The sequence below is a fragment of the Sus scrofa genome, chromosome 2, assembly GCF_000003025.6.
Source record: "Sus scrofa isolate TJ Tabasco breed Duroc chromosome 2, Sscrofa11.1, whole genome shotgun sequence".
NCBI lineage: Eukaryota > Metazoa > Chordata > Mammalia > Artiodactyla > Suidae > Sus > Sus scrofa.
In genome coordinates, this window is record NC_010444.4 from 123143304 (window position 1) to 123161655 (window position 18352).

The 18352-nt window shown below is 44.5% G+C and overlaps 1 protein-coding gene across 1 annotated transcript in view; it reads left to right on the top strand.

Annotated features, from left to right (window-relative positions):
- The window catches only part of TNFAIP8 (TNF alpha induced protein 8), a 132806-nt gene continuing 123499 nt past the window's right edge, over positions 9046-18352 (top strand). Inside the window, exon 1 of the mRNA XM_021079563.1 lies at positions 9046-9206. Coding sequence (XP_020935222.1) covers position 9206 — 1 coding nt within the window. The 5' untranslated portion in view covers positions 9046-9205. The remainder of the gene's footprint in view (positions 9207-18352) is intronic.

Consider the following 18352-nt stretch of genomic DNA (forward strand, 5'->3'; position numbering starts at 1 on the left):
TTTTTCGTGACTTTTTTGCCCCTTCTCCTTACTTGGTTGTTTCCTATATGGCTGCGGCCTGTAATTCAGGGAGGTAATGCAGCTTTGGAGTATGGCATTGTTTCACAAGTTTCCTTGGAACAAATATTTCTTAATATTCTCCCAATGCAAATACAGATGGGTGATAGAAGCAGTTGGGTGGGAGGCGGGATCAAGATGGTGGAGGAGTAAGATGTGCCACTCACCTTCTCCCAGAAACACAACAACCAAAAAACCATTTACATGTAGAATGATTAACAAAGAACATCTACTGAACACTGGCAGAAGAACTTAAACTTCCAAAAAGGGCAAGAAACCCTCCACATAACTGGATGGACAAAAAGAGAAAAGAAGCAGGATGGAACCAGCACTTGAGAGGTAGCTGTGAAAGAGGAACGCATACCCTGAAAAGCCACCTGACAGGGAGATTAGCTGAGACAGAGGGACCTCAAAGCCTCCAAGAAAAGCTCAGCAGCTGGACTGAGGAGGGCAAAGCAGAGAGTGCTATATGGACCATCAGTACCACCTCTCAGTCTCCAGAGGTCAGTTCCAGGGAGAAGAGTGGGACTGGGTGTATGGAGACAGCCTGAGGGGCTAAGGAGTGGTGTGCCAGTGGCTGGGAAGCTGAGCACCACAGTTGAGAGAACCCAGCAGAAAGCCTGCAGGAGAAGCAAGGCACCATTGTTGGGGAGGGCAATAAGAGGAAGGGTGAACTGCCATAGTAATATCTTTCTCTGAACACATGCAGATTCTCAGAGGGTGGGGCCACAAGCAGCAAGGCACCAGTGTGGGCCAGCCCAGCAAGGGTGGGGCCACAAGCACAAGCCACAAATAGGCTACGGGTGGCAGTGCCTCCTTTGTGGGCTAAGCATGACAGGACACCTCTTGCCTGGTGTGCAAGGAGCAGGGGCAAACCACCACAATCATCTCAGACTCCAGAGGAGGGCATGACCTGCTACATTAGGGGGTCCATGAATAGGCACCACCTATGGTCCCAGTCACCTCAGAGTTCAGCACAGAGGAGGGCACTGCAACCAAGTGCCACCCATTGTTGCTCTCACTCCCCTGGGAACACATGTGCCCTGCCACTGCCACTACCAAAATCTCCAGGCACCACCTACACCTGCCTGAGGGTCGCTGCCATTTTCCAGTACCCTGCTACTAGAAGCAGCCTTTGCCACCTTCCTGCAGATTCTCACCACTGTCAAGGGCCCGCAATCAGGCACTGGATATTAGCCCTGCTCATTGCCTTCATCTCCCTGGAAGCAGGCATAGCACCCTATCAAGGGGATAACACCATGCACACACTGAGGAAAGACAGAAAGCAACCAAAACAAAAGCGGACCTCACGCCAAGAATAAAGAGTAAGCCCTCACAAAATACCCAGGGGTGCTCTGGCATATAAATATCCTTCCAAGACTACAGTAGTTGTTTTCCCTAAACTCACAGAATAAGAAAAACATAAGCAAAATGAAGAATCTTGGAAAACATTTCCAGTTAAAGGAAGAGAAGAATTCACCTGAAGGAGCAAACAATGAAACAGACCTCTGCAGTCTAATAGGCACTGAGTTCAAAAAGGAGATAGGTGAGGGAATTCCTGTCATGGCACAGCGGAAACGAATCCGACTAGGAACCATGAGGTTTCGAGTTCAATCTCTGGCCTCGATCAGCGGGTTAAGGATTTGGCGTTGCCATGAACTGTGGTGTAGGTCGCAGACGTGGCTCGGATCTAGTGTTGCTGTGGCTCTGGTGTAGGCTGGCAGCTACAGCTCCAATTAGACCCCCTAACCTGGGAACCTCCACGTGCCATGTGTGTGGTGCTGAAAAAAGGACAAAAAGTCAAAAAAAAAAAAAAAGATACTTGAAAATACTGAAGGAATTAAGAGTGAATATGAAGGAATTAAGAGCAGATATGAATAGTAATGCATATTACTTTAGAAAAAAACCAGAAAACATGAGACACGAAAAATTAGAAAATCATTTGCAGAGATGCAAGATTAGTTAAAGGCACTGAAGAGCAGAATGAATAATGCAGAGAAACTAATTAGTGACTTGGAAACTAGAATAATAGAAATCACCCAAGCAGGACAGCAGACAGAAAACCAAATGAAAAAATATGAAAGTGATACAAGAGGTATGGAATTATATAAAGCAGGCCAATGTATGCATAATAAGGATTCCAAAGAAGAGAAAAAGAAAAGGGGATCAAAAATATATTTGGAGAAATTATGTCTGAAAACTTTGCAAATCTAAAGGAAACAGATATCAGGATACAGGAAGCACAGAGGGCCCCAAACAAGTTGAGCCCAAGGCTGACACCAAGACGTATTGTAATAAAAATGGCAAAAGTTAAGGATAAAAGGATTCTAGAGGCAGCAAGAGAAAAACAAAGAGTTAACTATAAAGGAAACCCATAGGGCTATCAGCTAATTTCTCTACAGAAACACTACAGGGGTGTTCCCGTCGTGGCGCAGTGGTTAACAAATCCGACTAGGAACCATGAGGTTGCGGGTTCAGTCCCTGCCCTTGCTCAGTGGGTTAAGGACCTGGCGTTGCCGTGAGCTGTGGTGTAGGTTGCAGACACGGCTCGGATCCCGCGTTGCTGTGGCTCTGGCGTAGGCCAGTGGCTACAGCTCCGATTGGACCCCTAGTCTGGGAACCTCCATATGCCACGGGAGCGGCCCAAAGAAATAGCAAAAAGACAAGAAAAAAAAAAAAAAAACACTACAGGCCAGAAGACAGTGGCAAGATATATTCAAAGTTCTAAAAGGGAAAAATTGCAGCCTACTCTGCGCAGGAAGAATATCATTTAAAATAAGAGGAGAAATAAAGAATTTCTCCAACAAACAAAAACTAAAAGAGTACAGTAATACTAAGCCCGTTCTAAAAGAAATACTGACAGTTCTCCAAAAAAGAAGTAAAAAAATAGGAGGGAGGAAATCACAGTTGGAAAGTAACCACTTAAAAAAGCCAACATATGGAGTTCTCACTGTGGTGTGTGGGAAATGAATCTGACTAGGATCCATAAAGGTGTGGTTTCAATCCCTGGCCTCACTCAGTGGGTCAAGGATCCAGGGTTGCTGCGGGCTGTCATGTAGGTCTCACACCTGGCTCAGATGCTGCATTGCTGTGGCTGGAGCATAGGCCAGCAGCTGGAGCTCCTATTCAATCCCTAGCCCAGGAACTTCCATATGCCCTGGGTGTAGCCCTAAAAAGACCGAAAAAAAAAAAAAAAAAAAGATATAATCACTAGTGATGTGTAATAGGAGTGGGGGGTTGAGGTCTATAGAAGTAAGAGGAAAAGCTCACTTGTCCCAAAGTCTTGATTTTTTTTCTCTATCCCCAAGTTTCTAGTTTTCATGACATTGAACAATTCTACCCTACACAATCTGCATCTAGAGTTCTATTTAGGTAAAATGTACTCTTTACCATACTCAAATTGTTACTTCAAGGACAAGATTACATATTTTGATAATGCCCTGAAAATAAATACGACTGGAAAGAGAGCTGCAGAAGTAGACAATCAGATGATCAGACAGTAACGATCTTGGAAGTTAGTAAAGTTAAACTATGTTTTGAATCAGGCATGTTCGTTGATATACTCCCTTGAAAATGTAGTTAAAACACACCGGGCACATAGATATTTCTGTGGGCTGTGTTTAAGGTACACATCCATGCTTCAGAGCTTTAGCCTGCTAAAAAATGTTAGATTAGACCGTATTTTTCTTCTGTCTCTTCACAATACCTGGCAAACTTGAATTCATCCTTTTCCACTTCGTTGGGTGGAAACTTCTCTGTGAAATCTCCATTCCTCCGCAAGGAATGTGAGTCACTTCCACTCTCCTCTCAAAGTACTTGTGCATACATTTTGTCTGGCACATTTCACGGTGTATTTATTTCCATGCAGTGATTTCCTTACACTCAAAAAGAGGAGGCTGGCACTGAGTAAAAACCATAGAGGCTTGAACCAAAAGAAAAGTATAACAGAAAACTGGTTTGGAAGATTTTTAAAAACTTTACAACTATCTAAAGTTAGTTCTTACACCTTCAGCTGGGCAGAAGTAAAAATAGAAGGTATGCACAGAGGTATTTTTGGCATGCAGCTGTAATTACAGCTATCTCCACTTCATGTGATTTATAGGTTTGGGGATTTTTTGGGCAGGGGCAGGGGGTGCATGTTGGTCTGAGAGAATTCATTAATCTACATGTAGCTGCAATTATTTTAAAACAATTAGTCATTGAATAATAGACTAGTTATTAGGTTTTAATGTTTTTTTACAACCCTAGGTTTTAATGTATTTTACAACCCCAATTTGGAAATATACAAGTGCTAGTTCAAAAAGGGAATGATCCAGGAGTTTCCATTGTGGCTCAGCAGTAACAAAACCCAACTAGTATCCACAAGGATGCGGGTTTTATCTCTGGCCTTGATCAGTGGGTTAAAGGATCCAGCATTGCCATGAGCTGTGTGTAGATGGGAGACATGCTTGGATCCTGAGTTGCTGTGGCTGTGGTGTAGGCCAGCAGCTGGAGCTATGATTGGATCCCTAGCCTGGGAACTTCCATATGTTGTGGGTGTGACCCCAAAAAGACAAAAAAAGAGAGAGAGAAGGAAGGAAGGAAGGAGAAAGAAAGGGAGAAAGGAAGGAAGGAAGGAAGGAAGGAAGGAAGGAAGGAAAGAAAGAAAGAAAGAAAGAAAGAAAGAAAGAAAAAGAGAAAGAAAGAAAGAAAAAGAGAAAGAAAGAAAGAAAAAGAGAAAAAAAAGAAAATGGAATGATCCAAGTATTTTTGGCCCAAAATAGGAAAGCTATCTTGATAATTTCTAAATAATACCACACTATGAAATAAGGTGGAGTCCTATGTCTTTATTAAAGAGAAGGACTGGTTGTTCTTTGATGATAGTAATGTAAATTGCCTGGGATTGTAGAGCTTCCTTCCCAGGCCTCTAGAGTAATCACTGAGGCAATGGCCACCCTACATTGTTTGTACTCTCTGCCCCTGTGGCCATTCAGGTCTAGATGGCCTAGTAAAGTGGGTTGTGGTGAGAAAAGTTAATAGGATCATGGAGATTTAAAATTTTATATTATTTTAACATCTTAGCATTTTTTATGTTTTAAGAAGAGAACATAGAAGTTGGGAGACTGAAGATAAAGAAAAGGAATATTTAATGGAGTACAGCCTCTGTAGATAGAAGGGAGGGCTCCATGGGGACCCAGAGAACTGGTAAATGGATTTGTTCTGATGCACTGGGATGAGAGGAAAGGAAGTCAAGATGAGTGTGGACGTAGATGGCATTTTTGGTAGCTGGGGCAGGAAGTCAAGAAAATTCTCTATTGATATTATATATACATATATTCATTGAAACAGGAGGTGAGATTGTTATATCAGGAGCAGAAGGCGTTAGATTTCCTCAACATATACTCTGGAGGAAAGGGATAAAGATCCAACCCCCTTCTCCTTTCTACCCATGATGCAAAAGAAAATCCAAGCTGCATGAGGATTTAGCTGAGATCAGAGGTCATGAATCTGCAGAGCATCAGGTTTCACATTTTTTGTTTCTTCTTAAGTATTCCATAGGAATAATGTGGATGGCTGGAAAGATTTACCAGATGAGTACAAGAAAGGACAAAGGAGTAAAATAAGAGGCATGGCCATGCATGACTGAGGGATTGGCTCTTGGCCTTATGTTGGATAGGAAAGGAAGCCAATTGGGAGAAATGCAAGTCTACCTGAAGTAAAGGAAGAGTGTGAGGGCCAACAATGAGAGGCTGTAATAGGGGTGTGGAATAATGGAGATAAAGACTATAGAAACTTTTTTTTAGGGCCACACCCACAGCATATGGAAATTCCCAAGTGAGGGGTCCAGCTGCAGCCTCAGCTGCTGGCCTAAAACACAGCAACATGGGATCCAAGCCACATCTGCAACCTACACCACAGCTCACAGCAATGCTGTATCCTTTAGCCCACTGAGTGGGACCAGGGATTGAACCAGCATCCTCATGGATACTAGTTGGGTTCCTTATTGTTGAGCCACAAAGGGAACTCCCAAAGATTACAGAATCTTTATCTATAAAAATAGAAGCATCTCCAGGGATGCTGCTCCAGAGTTCAGTTTGAGACAAGAGAGACTGAAATGAATCAGTGGTGAAAGTTACTGGGTTGAGATTACAGACACCATGACATTCTGGCTGACTCTCTCAGCATTCACATAACTGTGGCTCCTCCTTCTATCTCCCACAGTAGAAGAAGCCAAGTTTCATTGTCTTTGCACTTTGTCCAAAGCCATCCAGCTTATAACAGAGCAGATCCATTACTAGAATTCTCAAATACAAATATCCATGCCCTTGGGCTTCCAGGGATCATTTCGAACATTTTGAAGAGTAGGGGAGGCCTGGGAGTGTACAAACTTTTTAAGCCTAAATTAATTGCATCCTTGTAGACTCAAAGCATTTTGGAAGGACCTGCTTTTGTCTCTCCTTCCACTGGGTGGCACCGCAAAGACTGAGCTTGCCAATCCAGAAACCCTATAAATCAACCTAGATGACTCTACTTCCCTCACCTCTCACATCCCATCAATCTCCAGGACCTGGGCAAGGCTTGAATCCATTTTCTTTCTATCCACTTAGTGTTAAGCATTCAACATCTGTAATTATTGCTACAACAAATTAATACCAATTTAGAGGTTTAAAAGAACATACATGTATTATTTTGTAATTCTACAGGTCAAAAGTCCAGTATGGGTCTCACTGGGATAAAAATCAAAGTGTAGAAAGGAACTCTACAGCTGGGTTCCATTCTGGAGGCACTAAGGGAGGATACATTTCTTTGCGTTTGTAGGATTGAGATTCTCTCTCTCTGTTTCTCTCTGTCTCTCTTTTTGCTGAGATCCATTCCCAGTTTCTAGAGGCCACCTAAATACATTTCTTGGCTCCTGACCCAGGTCCTCAAGTCCTTCATACTTTGAATCTCTCTGACTCATTCTTCTTCCACTAAATGGGAACCACATGATTAGATTAGATCCACCCAAATTATCCAGGATAATCCTGTCATCTCGTTGTCTTCAACCTTAATTACAACTGCCAAGTCCCTTTTGCCATCTAAGGTAGCATATTCACAGATTCTGGGGATCTGGGTGTGGATCTCTTTTCTGGAGTTATTATTCTGCCTACCATTGTGTCCTAACCTGACAGATTTCAATAACTCCATAAGCCAGTTTGCTGGCTCTGGAATTCTCTATGCTGTTTTCTAGAACATTTGACATGCCCCCATACTTAAAATCCTTCTGACTTTCTAGTAACCAAGGGTCAAATTAATGTTCATTAGCTCCAATAGAAAGAAACCACTTAGATTTGGTCCTTTTTCATTGTTTTAGCTTCATTCAAATCTGCACTTCTTTCCCAATACTTCTTATTGCTTGAAAGATGTTTACTATGCCCTTTCTTCACCTATAGCTATCTATGAACAGCTTCTTCCAAATTGAGTTCAGACATCACCTCCTTTCGAAAGATCTTCCTAGAGTTCCCTTGTGGCACAGGGGAAATGAATCCGACTAGGAACCATGAGGTTGCGGGTTCAATCCCTGACCTTACTCAGTGAGTTAAGGATCTGGCGTTGCCATGAGCTATGGTGTAGGCCGAAGATGTGGCTCGGATCATGCATTGCTGTGGCTCTGCACAGGCTGGCAGCAACAGCTCGATTAGAACCTCCATATATACCTCTGGGTGTGGCCCTAAAAAGTCAAAAGACCAAAAAAAAAAATCTTCCTGACACTTCCCTCCCCATAGCAAGACAGTGTCCTAAACATCTCTGACCTTCCATATATTCCTGTTTGGGGTATTAAACCCTAATGTGTTGTGATTTTTGTCTATTTCCCCTATCCAGTGTTTACTTCCCAGTGTCCCACCCATACTCTGGGCATGCTCTTTTACTTCACTATGCCTCCGTCTCCCTTTGAAAAACTGAGGTAGCTAAAGTAATCTACATTTCCAGGTTGTTGTGAAGATTTTAACAGTGATTTGCACATGTTAAGTTCTGCTAGTATAATTAATATTCCCAGCCATCTGCGCAAAGCCACCATATAGTAAATGCTTAATGGAGGACGGAGTCATCATACTCCCACGAGGGTCCAGCACCTTCACTCTTGAGAATGGCTAAACTTGGGTCAGGGCTTCTCATCAGAGGGAAGGGCCCAAATTCTGCCCTATTCCGGTGAAGAGCCAGCCTTGGGCTCCGCGGGCAGGGACAGTCCCTGAGGTCTGCGGAGGTGGCTCTGACCAGACTGACTTTTCAATGAGCCAATGAGCCTTTAATTCTGAGAGGAAGCCCTGCATGCTCTGAGAACAGAATCTAGGAATCCTGAGCGCATGATACTTCACCTGGTAGACTGGAGGCCAGGGCAGGCTGAAAAGCAAAAAATAAAGTGCAGGCGCTATTTGGGGAGCTTATAAGGTTGATGTCGATGATGATAATGGCAAACCCGAAGAAAACATTCATTCATACTTGTTAGGTGCTAGTATGGTGCAAACATGCATGAGTTCATTTAATGTCTCTACGCACAGCGAGGTTTGCATCTCATTTTCACAACCGAAGAAACTGAGAAAGGTTAACATCTTCCCTGAGTATCTCCCAAGCCGGTCTTGGTTCCTGGAGTCCAAAGGTCTTGCTTTGCAGTTCGAGTACAGCTCCCAGGCCGCTGTCCATACCTCTTTAGCATGTCCCGGAGCACTGACCCTTCCAGATTCCGGGCGCCAAACGCAGACCATGCAGTCCCTGCGGCCGGGTTTCTCCTCCCTGCAGAGCCTGGCTTCCTAGACCCTCCTCCTAGCCTCGCCTCTCCTCCTCTCCCGCTCCTCCGGGGCTGCTCGGTTCCTCCCCGCCCCCGCTCCGCCCCGCCCCCGCTCCGCCCCCGCCCCCCGGCACGCTCCGCCCCTGACTTCCTTCCTCCTCCTCCTGGGCCGGCTCCACCTCCAGCCTCCTAGCTCCTCCTCCCGGCCCCTCTCCACCTTCCTAGTCCCGCCCCTCGCTTCTTTTGTCCCGCCCCTGGCTCCTCTTCTCCCGCCGTCTCTGACCCGCGCTCTGCTGGTCAGTACGCTGGAGCCCGCGAGGGTTGAAGCGGCCAGGCAACTCTGCGCAGTCAATCGCCCAGTTCGCCTCTTAGCGTCCCAGCGCCACCGGGCCCCCTCTTCCGAGTAAGTGCCTCCCAGGCGCGCCCGTCGCGCACACAGCTTGCGAGGCTTCCCCGGCCGCTGGGTTGCGGGCTGCTCCTGGGGGCGCGTTTTCCGCTCACTGAAACTTTCTGGAGTGTGAGTGAGTGCGTGTGAGCGAGTGTGGTGTGTGTGTGTGTGTGTGTGTGTGCAGGCTCACACAGCTCCGGAAACTCCCCGGAGTTTTACCCAGTTCCTGCGTGGTAGCGACAATCTGAGACCTCTGGTTAGGAGCCCTTACCGACTCGGGCTGACCTCTTAACTTCCACCTCTTGCCCTGAGCCCCATCACTATTCCTTCTTTCCTTGGCAGACGCGCCCCCCCCCCCCCCGCCGCCCGCCCCCGTGTCACGCCCTCTGGGTAACAGCTCCAGCAGTCAAAGGACTGCCCCGGTTAGAGTTATCAGGATGCCCCAGATTGTCGACCGAGATGCTGGCCTGAGATTGTAATCCAACCCTGCATTGTAAAACGGGCAGGGACTCGAGTTTTGCCTTGAAATCTTTCGGTGGAGAATTCCTTTGAGGAAGAAAGATTGTGTGTGTGTGTCTGTGTCCTTACACGCGTAGTGGGCTCGCGAGCTCTCAGCACCTGATGCCAGAACCCTTGACGAGCGTCTTAGACCATAAGCACGATTGAGACCACGCTGACCAACTACCCGGGTTTGGGCGCTTATGTTTACACCGGATTTCTAAAGACAGCTGCTTTTCTAAAACACAGCATAGGTAGAAAGAGCTACACCTGAGAAACTCAGGGGCAGAGGGAGGCAGTAGTCGAGTGCTCCGTGTTGAAACAACAAAATCCTTGAGTTACTTAAGACTGATAATACTATGCTTCCATAAGTTACTTTTATCAGAAGTCAGTACTGTCTCCAGGTAGGATCTATTTCTGCTCTAAAAGACAGGTTTAATTGATAGTAGCCCAGTACTTTCATCCATTTATGAAATGATTCTCTGGTTGCTGAGGTCCCATCCAATTGTAATAGTCTCTAAATTCTTCTGTATCTTAGTTTACTCTTGCTATGTTTTTGCTGTGAAAGTAGAGATGCCCGTAAAATTTCTGCACTTTCTTGATAAGAATTCATTTAAGAGATGCTGGTAGGGAGATGACACGTTAAGTAGAAATTATTCATTGAGATGTAAGGAAAGCAAAAATATGTGGCCGAGAAAAATAACCAGAACAGAGCAGACTTCAAGTTGCCTTTGTGCCCTGGCAGATGAAAGTTAGAGGTGAGAAATCACTTTAAATGCTGCTTATCACTGCAGGTGTTTTTATCCTAGTTTCAATCCTGTGTTACATTTCCACATGGTTTTAACTAAGGAAACATTATGCTTTGAAATGTAAACATATGACTCCATCTGTCTTTAAGGAAAGAAATAATTATCACACTTAATTAAACACCTGGAAACATTTATTGCCACCTTCTAATTAGATCTGTCATGGGGCGTTAAGTCAGCAAATTATTGTTAATATTCTAGCTGGTAATACAGAAGGGTTTTTTTGTAAATTTTTTTTTGTGAATGCTAGTTCCCCTCCATACACATCACTTGCCTCTTCCACTCTTTGCTCACTTTTTGAGTTTTCCATCTATCTTGAGTAAATAATAGGCAAGTGGACTGCCATCTACGTCCCTGTAAAATATGAATAATTTAGATACTGAGTTTTTGATATTAGCTCTTTGCGTTAACAGACATGGGCCTTATTAACCATTATATCCATTTAAACTGTCTCCTCATTTAAGAGTCATTAGAAATTACTGAATATAAGAAAGTTCCTCCCTAAGGGTAGTGATCCTACATAGATGGTCCTTTAAACTTTTTTCTCTAAGGGAAACTTTACTGTGCCTTTTGTTCTCATGTGTTTAAATTTAATGGGAAAAGGGGTGGCACGAGCTGGAAAATCTGCTTATCTTTCTGTCTCAATTTTCTGTTTCTGACTATATTGCTAGATATAGTTATCATCTGTGTAATGAGTGTTGTGAGGGCAGACTGTTCTGGAATCCCAACAGAATGGCAGAAACTGAGGGCGAGCACACACACTGCAAGGGCCAGCAGTAAGATTATTTTATGAGGCCGGTTCTCTACAGTTCTTCATTCTGTTGAAATTGGAGGAAAGGGCGTGTGGAGAGAAATGATTACAACCCAACAGTACTCATTAGGAAATGCTGTGGGGTGGGGGGAGGAGCAGTTTTATTTCTAGGTGGTTTATGACTTGGGAAACTTCAAATAGCTGGTGCTTAGAGCTGAGGCTGCCATAGTGCTGAGCACTAGAGAGACCTCCTACTTAATTGATTCAATTAATCCTTTTCTGCTTGGATCAGGCCCTTGAAAGGAACATTTATGTCTTGGAGGTTTCATTGGTACTCAGTCAGAACTGAGCAGGGCTTTCAAGAAGAATAGTCCATTCTCCACCCCCTCAGTGTTTGCCTGGTACAAATTGAGGGAGTTGAGCATGGAGTAACCTCCAGGAGGCAGAGGAGTGTGGGTGTGAACAAATAAAGACCACCTGTTTTCTCAGGGAGGCAAGGGAACATTAGTGCAACTCCAGCACCAAGGGCCCTGGCTTGGGCAGTGGGGACATGCCCATGGGCCAACCTGGATAAAAATGGGATGGTTTACCTCAACATGGCATTCTCAGAGACAGTAAGCTCTGCTATACAGAGTTTAAGAGAAGTAGTGCCAGATTAGCTTTTATCACCCCAACTCTCCTCACACTGCCCACATCCTGCATTTAGCACCAAATGCACACAGTGAGAACTCAACAAACACTGAAAAGAAGCTTTTAACACCCCAACAACATTTATGCTTCCATGTGCAGAACATTTTACTTCCTGCTCTCCTGTCTCTGGTTTTGATGACTTTGGCCCTAGGGTCTGAGCCGATGCAGTTTCTAGACTTTGTCCATCAGTGGTGCTTCTCAATAGCTAAAAGTGGATGCTTCATTGTGAGCTAAAAAAAAAAAAAAAAAAAAAAAAAAAAAAAAAAAAAAAAAAATTACTGAAACTTGTTGCAAAATTTAAATGAGGTCAAATAGTATCAGGTGAACATCAGTTTGCATTCTACATTTTGGCCTTAGGAGGAAATGAGCTCTGGGGGTAGAGGTGGGGGCAAGATAATTCTAGAATGTGAGAGGCAAGTGGTACTTGAGGAATCATCTGGCCCATGAGCCTTAGATGGCAGCGTTGGCTGTTTACAAGTTATACACGTTTGGAGGTGCATCCCCTCCAGCTAGCTTGCAGGAGCACCATTCATTCATGCAGCAGCATTTATTGAGCTCTTGCTATACGCATGGCACTGTGCAACTCTCTCATGTTCCCATTGAAGCCTGGGACTTGCACAGAAATCTTTGTTGGTGAGAACAGGTCCCTAAATGTAAATTGCTGGTGGCAAAGATGGGTTCAGAGTTCTGAGTTTCACAAAGGAAAGTAAAGGCACTTGCTTAGGACAGTATAGGAACTATTTTCAAAGTATTTTTATTTCTCAATAATAAGAAACTGAGATAAGCACCTTTCTTCTGATGCCTTTTTTCAATAGCCAGTGGTGTAACTGCAATAAATCCAATTCCATATGATTTTGTTTCCTTGGCTTTTCATCTCAGGCCTAGAAATTACCTAAGGAAACTTGTTATAAAATGTCACATGCTCCACAGTAATCAAATAACATCCACCCATCCTTTTAGAGAGGAATTGCTTTTTCTCTAGAAGCAAGTGTTTATGGGTCAGAACCAAGGTAGCAAAGACTCAGAGCCAACTACAAAGCTAGATGGGCATCAACAAGTTTGTTTTCCTAGGGTTATGCTTTTTTAAATAGAGCGAAAGAGGTTGTAGACCAACATGATGATGTTTCTCTGGAGGTGACTGAGAGCTAGGCTTGCAGGAATCCCCTACCCCACCATCAAAAAAGAAACAAAAAAAGGGGCAAGACGTCACAGGAGTGGGGTTCCACTTGAGCAACCCAAGATGACTTATAAACAAATCAGGATTTGTTTTTTTAATAACAGAGAGTGGAATTAAGTCCAAAATTCCACTTGTAGTTTCCTTAAACATTGGGAATAAAGATGACTTTTAGTTTGGTCAAAAAGTGGTTGGTTCAGATAATATTGCTGGAATCAGCTGGTCATGTCTCAGCCACCATTGGCTGTGTGACTTAGGACATTCTGCTCTGAACCTGTTTCTTTACCTGAGAAGTGGGGATAATGTTTCTGTCATAGGGTTGCTGTGTGGATTAAAGCAGGGTGTTCCTCTCCTCCTGTTCAATGTGCAGAAGCAAGTGGGTGACTTTGTTGGATTGGCCAAATCGCTGTCATTTCAAGATGGTGTCATTTCAAGACACCACTGTCTGCATCCTTTACCACTTCGGGCTCCTGAGTCGTCTTCAGGCTGTTACGCACGTGGAGATGCTACAAGGGACTCCTGCAGAAATGCCACCGTCCTCTGAGAAAAATGGCAGGCACTGTGTTGGCAAAAGATTGCAAAGTTCGAAACAGTCTGTGATGACTCAGACCTTCAAGAAAGAAGTCCAGTACTTGATTCCACCCCTCTCTGATCAGGAAACAACTCCCTTTTCCCCCTTTCTTTTCTCTTTATAAAGATGAGATCGTTTTCTGGGAAATGGCTGGTGTTTGTTTCAGTACTCTCACTGCCCTAGAAGGGCAGAGCAGTCTAGACTTAATGATGGAATTCCTTCAGCCTTGGGGTGCAGTGATAGGCCCCCAGTGACTCACAGAGCATGTACCTGGGAGAGGCGATGAGCTCAGCCCTCTCTCAGCGTCTGGTGATGGCCTCTGTGTTGCACACACTTAGCCATTTTGCTCCGTGGCTTTCATGACCTGAAACAACTGAAGGCTCCCAAAAAGATCAGCTGCTCTTCTTGCCAAGGTGAGAGACTCTGTGTGGATAAGGAGCCTTCTGGGGAAGCTGGGCGTCCATGCCACGGGTCCTGGCCCTGTGCCCCAGGTGGGCTGGTTTGAGGAGGCTGTGATCTTCGCAGCTGCAGAAGTGATCTGCCAAATAAAACTTGGAACTTGTGCAGCATGCCAATTTTTTTTAGGGCTCATCTGGGGCCAAGGCTCCCAAGCTGACTGCAAGTTAGAATCACCTGGGAAGACTGACCCCAAAGGTATAGCTTCTTGGACTCTACCTACTGCAGCATCACAAAAGCCGGGCCTGGGAACCTGCATTTCTACCCACCCCTCATGACTGATCCACAGCAAATTGAAAACCCTTAGCCTGGGAGACTAGTTTTAATGTCTTGTTCTATAAAGATTATTCAGGCAGCAGGTACCTGTAGGGTTTTTTGTTCTTATTTTCCTTTTTTTTTTTTTGGCACTGGAAATTGCAAATCTGTTGAAAGTACAGAGTAGTTTTGAAGTTTAAAGAAGACTAACATGAACATGCACAAGATAAACACCTGTATACCCATCCTAAGAAATAACAGTGGTTTTTTAAGTAGGTCCTCACTGGGTGGAAAAATGTTGACCAACAACCAGGTCAAGAGCAAAAAATAATAACCAAAACCAATAGTGGTGTCCCACAAGTAGATCCAGGAATTGAAAGCCATGAAGCAGAGACACCAGGGAATCTGCTCAGCACTCATTCATCTACAGTTACCCATTCACAATCTAGACTCTGAGTCACTGGCCATGCTGACCTCATTTCTGAGTGTGCCGGCTGACTGGGAGGACACCTCATGTCACTTTGTAGATCACTGACATGGGATTGGTGTCCTTTTTCCAGGAATGACACCTGTTGAGAGGAGGCCCCAGGCCAGAGACTCTGGAGTTGACGGGGGTAGAGTGGGGCTTGTTTTCCCTGCGCTGGGTCCTGGTACCTCCAGGAAGCTTTTCTGTTCTGAAAGTGCCCCTCTCATTTTGTAATGGTGGTCAGTGGGGGAACCGGAAAACGGACTTTGCTTTGTAGGCATCTTGCTGTAACTTCCTCCTGCTCCCCCCCAGCCCTCCCCCTCTTCCTCCACTTCCTCTTCCTCCTGTTCCTCCTCCTTTTGCTTTTTTTGCCTATTGAGTTGTGTCAGTACTTGATACTTTCTGCCTGATTTCTGAATTCTGGTCAGTTTTCAGTGTATCATTCTAATGGGGGCCTCGAAAATGATGAATAATTATGGTCAGCCACGGATGCTACCTAGCACTAATTTTAGTAGAGTCACTCTTTTTTTCCCCTCTAGATTTAAATATTTGACCAGGGATCAACAAAGATGAAAGTGGACTGATCTGAGCCTCGGCCTTCTTCTCTAACCAGCCATTCTCCAGGTTTGCTGCCCCTGAGTACAGCATGCCAGCGGCTTTCCAGCCTCATAATTTGGGCAAAGGGGCAGATGGAGGAGGCTGGGCAGTAACTTGCAGAGACAGACTACAGGTCAGAGAATGAATCACCACAGTCCTCCTGGTGCACACATGGACTCTTGAGTTCCCTACCAGCACACCAACCCCAAATTTTATCTGTCAGTCAGTCTTTTGTTAAGTTCTGTTCCCTTTGATGGTTGCCCTAGTATTTGTATATTCATGATGACAGGTAGTGTACTGTATCACTTTAACAGCTTCCTTGGGCTGCCATAACAAAGTCCTCAGACTGGGTGGCTTAAACAATAGAAATTTACTTCTCTGAGTTCTGGAGGCTGGAAGGCCAAGATCAAGGTGTTGACAGGTGTGATTTCTCCTGAGGCCTCTCTCCTAGGCTTCCAGATGGACACTGTCTTGTAGTTTCTTCCCAAGGTCTTTTCTCTGTGTGCATGTACCTGTGTCTTTTTTTTATAAAGACAGCAGTCATGGAGTTCCCATTGTGGCCCACTAGGTTAAGAACCTGACATAGTGTCTCTGAGGATGTGGGTTCGATCCCTGGCCTGGCTGAGTGGGTTAAGGATCTGGTGCTTCCACGGCTATGACGTAGACTGGCAGCTGAAGCTCTGATTCAGCCCCTAGCCCAGAAACCTCCATATGCCACAGGTTCAGCCCGAAGAAGAAGAAGAAGAAAAGACAGCGGTCTTATTGGAATAGGGCCCCACCCTTAAGACATCATTTAATTTTACCACCTAAAGGCCCTTTCTCCAGTCACATTGGGGGTTGGCCTTCAACATGTGAATTTTAAGGAGAGTAGGCAAAATTCTATCTACAACAATCTCTTTTGTAAAGAGTATTACACATAATACCCTTGATGTTATTATCGTGTGTTTTGCCTCTACCTATATAACCCTCAGAACTCATGGCTATTACTTTTCACTTGAAACAATGATCTTTTAAGAAATTCAAACATGGGGAAAAGCTTTTTATATTTATCCATTTATTTGAGACTCTTCATTCTTTAGTGCAGATCTGTTTCCATCAGGTATTTTTTAATCCTTCAGCCTGAAGAGCTGACAACAGATTCTCTCAACTTCCTTTGTGCATGAGCCCCTTGGGTCTTTGTGCCCAAATCTCTTCTTATAAGGATACCACTCAGATTGCACCCAGGCCCAGTCTGAGAGCCTCACTGCAATTAAATCACCTTTTTAAAGACCCCCATCTCCAAATGCACCCCTATTTTGAGGTACTTGGGGGTGAGGGCTTCAACATATGAATTCTAGGGGGACAAAATTCAACCTATAACAATTAGGATGCTTTAGGCTGCAGGTAAGAAAAAGTCCAGCCAACAGTGGTTTGAACAGTAAAGACATTACATTATCTAACAGGAAGGGTAGTCTGGGGTTGGTCCAATCCAGTTGGAATTGAATCAGTGCCTCAGACAGTATCAGGGACCAGTTTCTTTCCATCCTTCCACTCTCCCATCCTCAGGATGTTACTTCCTGCGGACTTAACACCTCATAGACAGAAAGTAACTTCTTCATCAAGGGATATCCTAGGCTTCTCCAAACTCATTCAAAGGCAGGAAGTGCTTGTGGGGGTGAGGGAGGGCTGACCACAGAGAGGGTGGTGATTAAATCTGTATCTTGTAGCGTCTGTCTCTCTTGATCAGAGATAAAATCTTTCCTGAAGCCTCCTCAGACCTCACGGACCAGAACTGAGTCGCAGCTGCAAGGGAAGCTGTGAACATAAGAAGTGGACAGTGAGGGAAAACTTCTGTGCGAGGTTGACTGTTCAGTAGGAACGAGGGGGCGAGGCATGATTATCAGGCAGACAAGTAACATCTGCACCAGCCCCAGGCTCCCACGTTCTGGAAGCTGTCTAGCTAAAGCCATCACTCTCACTGAAAATAATCTTCTCAGGTTTTTTTTTTTTTTTTTTTTTTTTTTTGGGCCGCTCCCATGGCATATGGTGGTTCCCAGGCTAGGGTTCGAATTGGAGCTGTAGCCCATGGCCTACGCCAGAGCCACAGCAACGCAGGATCCGAGCCGCATCTGCAACCTACACTACAGCTCACGGCAATGCCGGATCGTTAACCCACTGAGCAAGGGCAGGGACCGAACCCGCACCCTCATAGTTCCTAGTCGGATTCGTTAACCACTGCGCCACGAAGGGAACTCCTTCTTCCCAGGTTTTATTGGAATTAAAGTTAACCACCCATGATGAGTAGCTGGGAGAAAAACAAAGATGTGCAAGGAGTTCTTCATATATACGTCCTTAATTACTACTAGCAGTGACTTTTTAAAAATTTTATTTTTATTAGAGCATAGTTGATTTACAGTATTGTGTCAGTTTCTGCTGTACAGCATAGTAACCCAGTCATTCATATATATATATATATATATATATATATTCTAATTCTCATGCTAGCAGTGACTTTTTACTGTTGTAGGTTTATAAAAATAGGACTCCTTACTTTGGAGACAGCCTGCTGTGTTGAAACCGGAAGATGTTCATCAAATAGAATTCTTTATGCTTCTGGAAATGTTCACCACCCCAGTAGCAATAATCATGACAAATATTTTTTGAGTGCTTATGATGGGCCGGGCCCTGTGCTAAGTGCTTTATACACATTATTTAATTTTGTTTTCCTAACAGATCCGTGAGAAATTTTAATCCACAGTTAGAGATGAGGAATAGAGGTTTGGGCAGGTTAAATAACCAGCCACAGATGCCTGCCTGGCAGCTCACCCGTCTCCCATGCTTCTCTGAACTGCTGTAGACTATTACCTCTCAATAAAACGGTTGCAAACTCCCTCATTTGCTGTGAGCTCTCAAAGGTG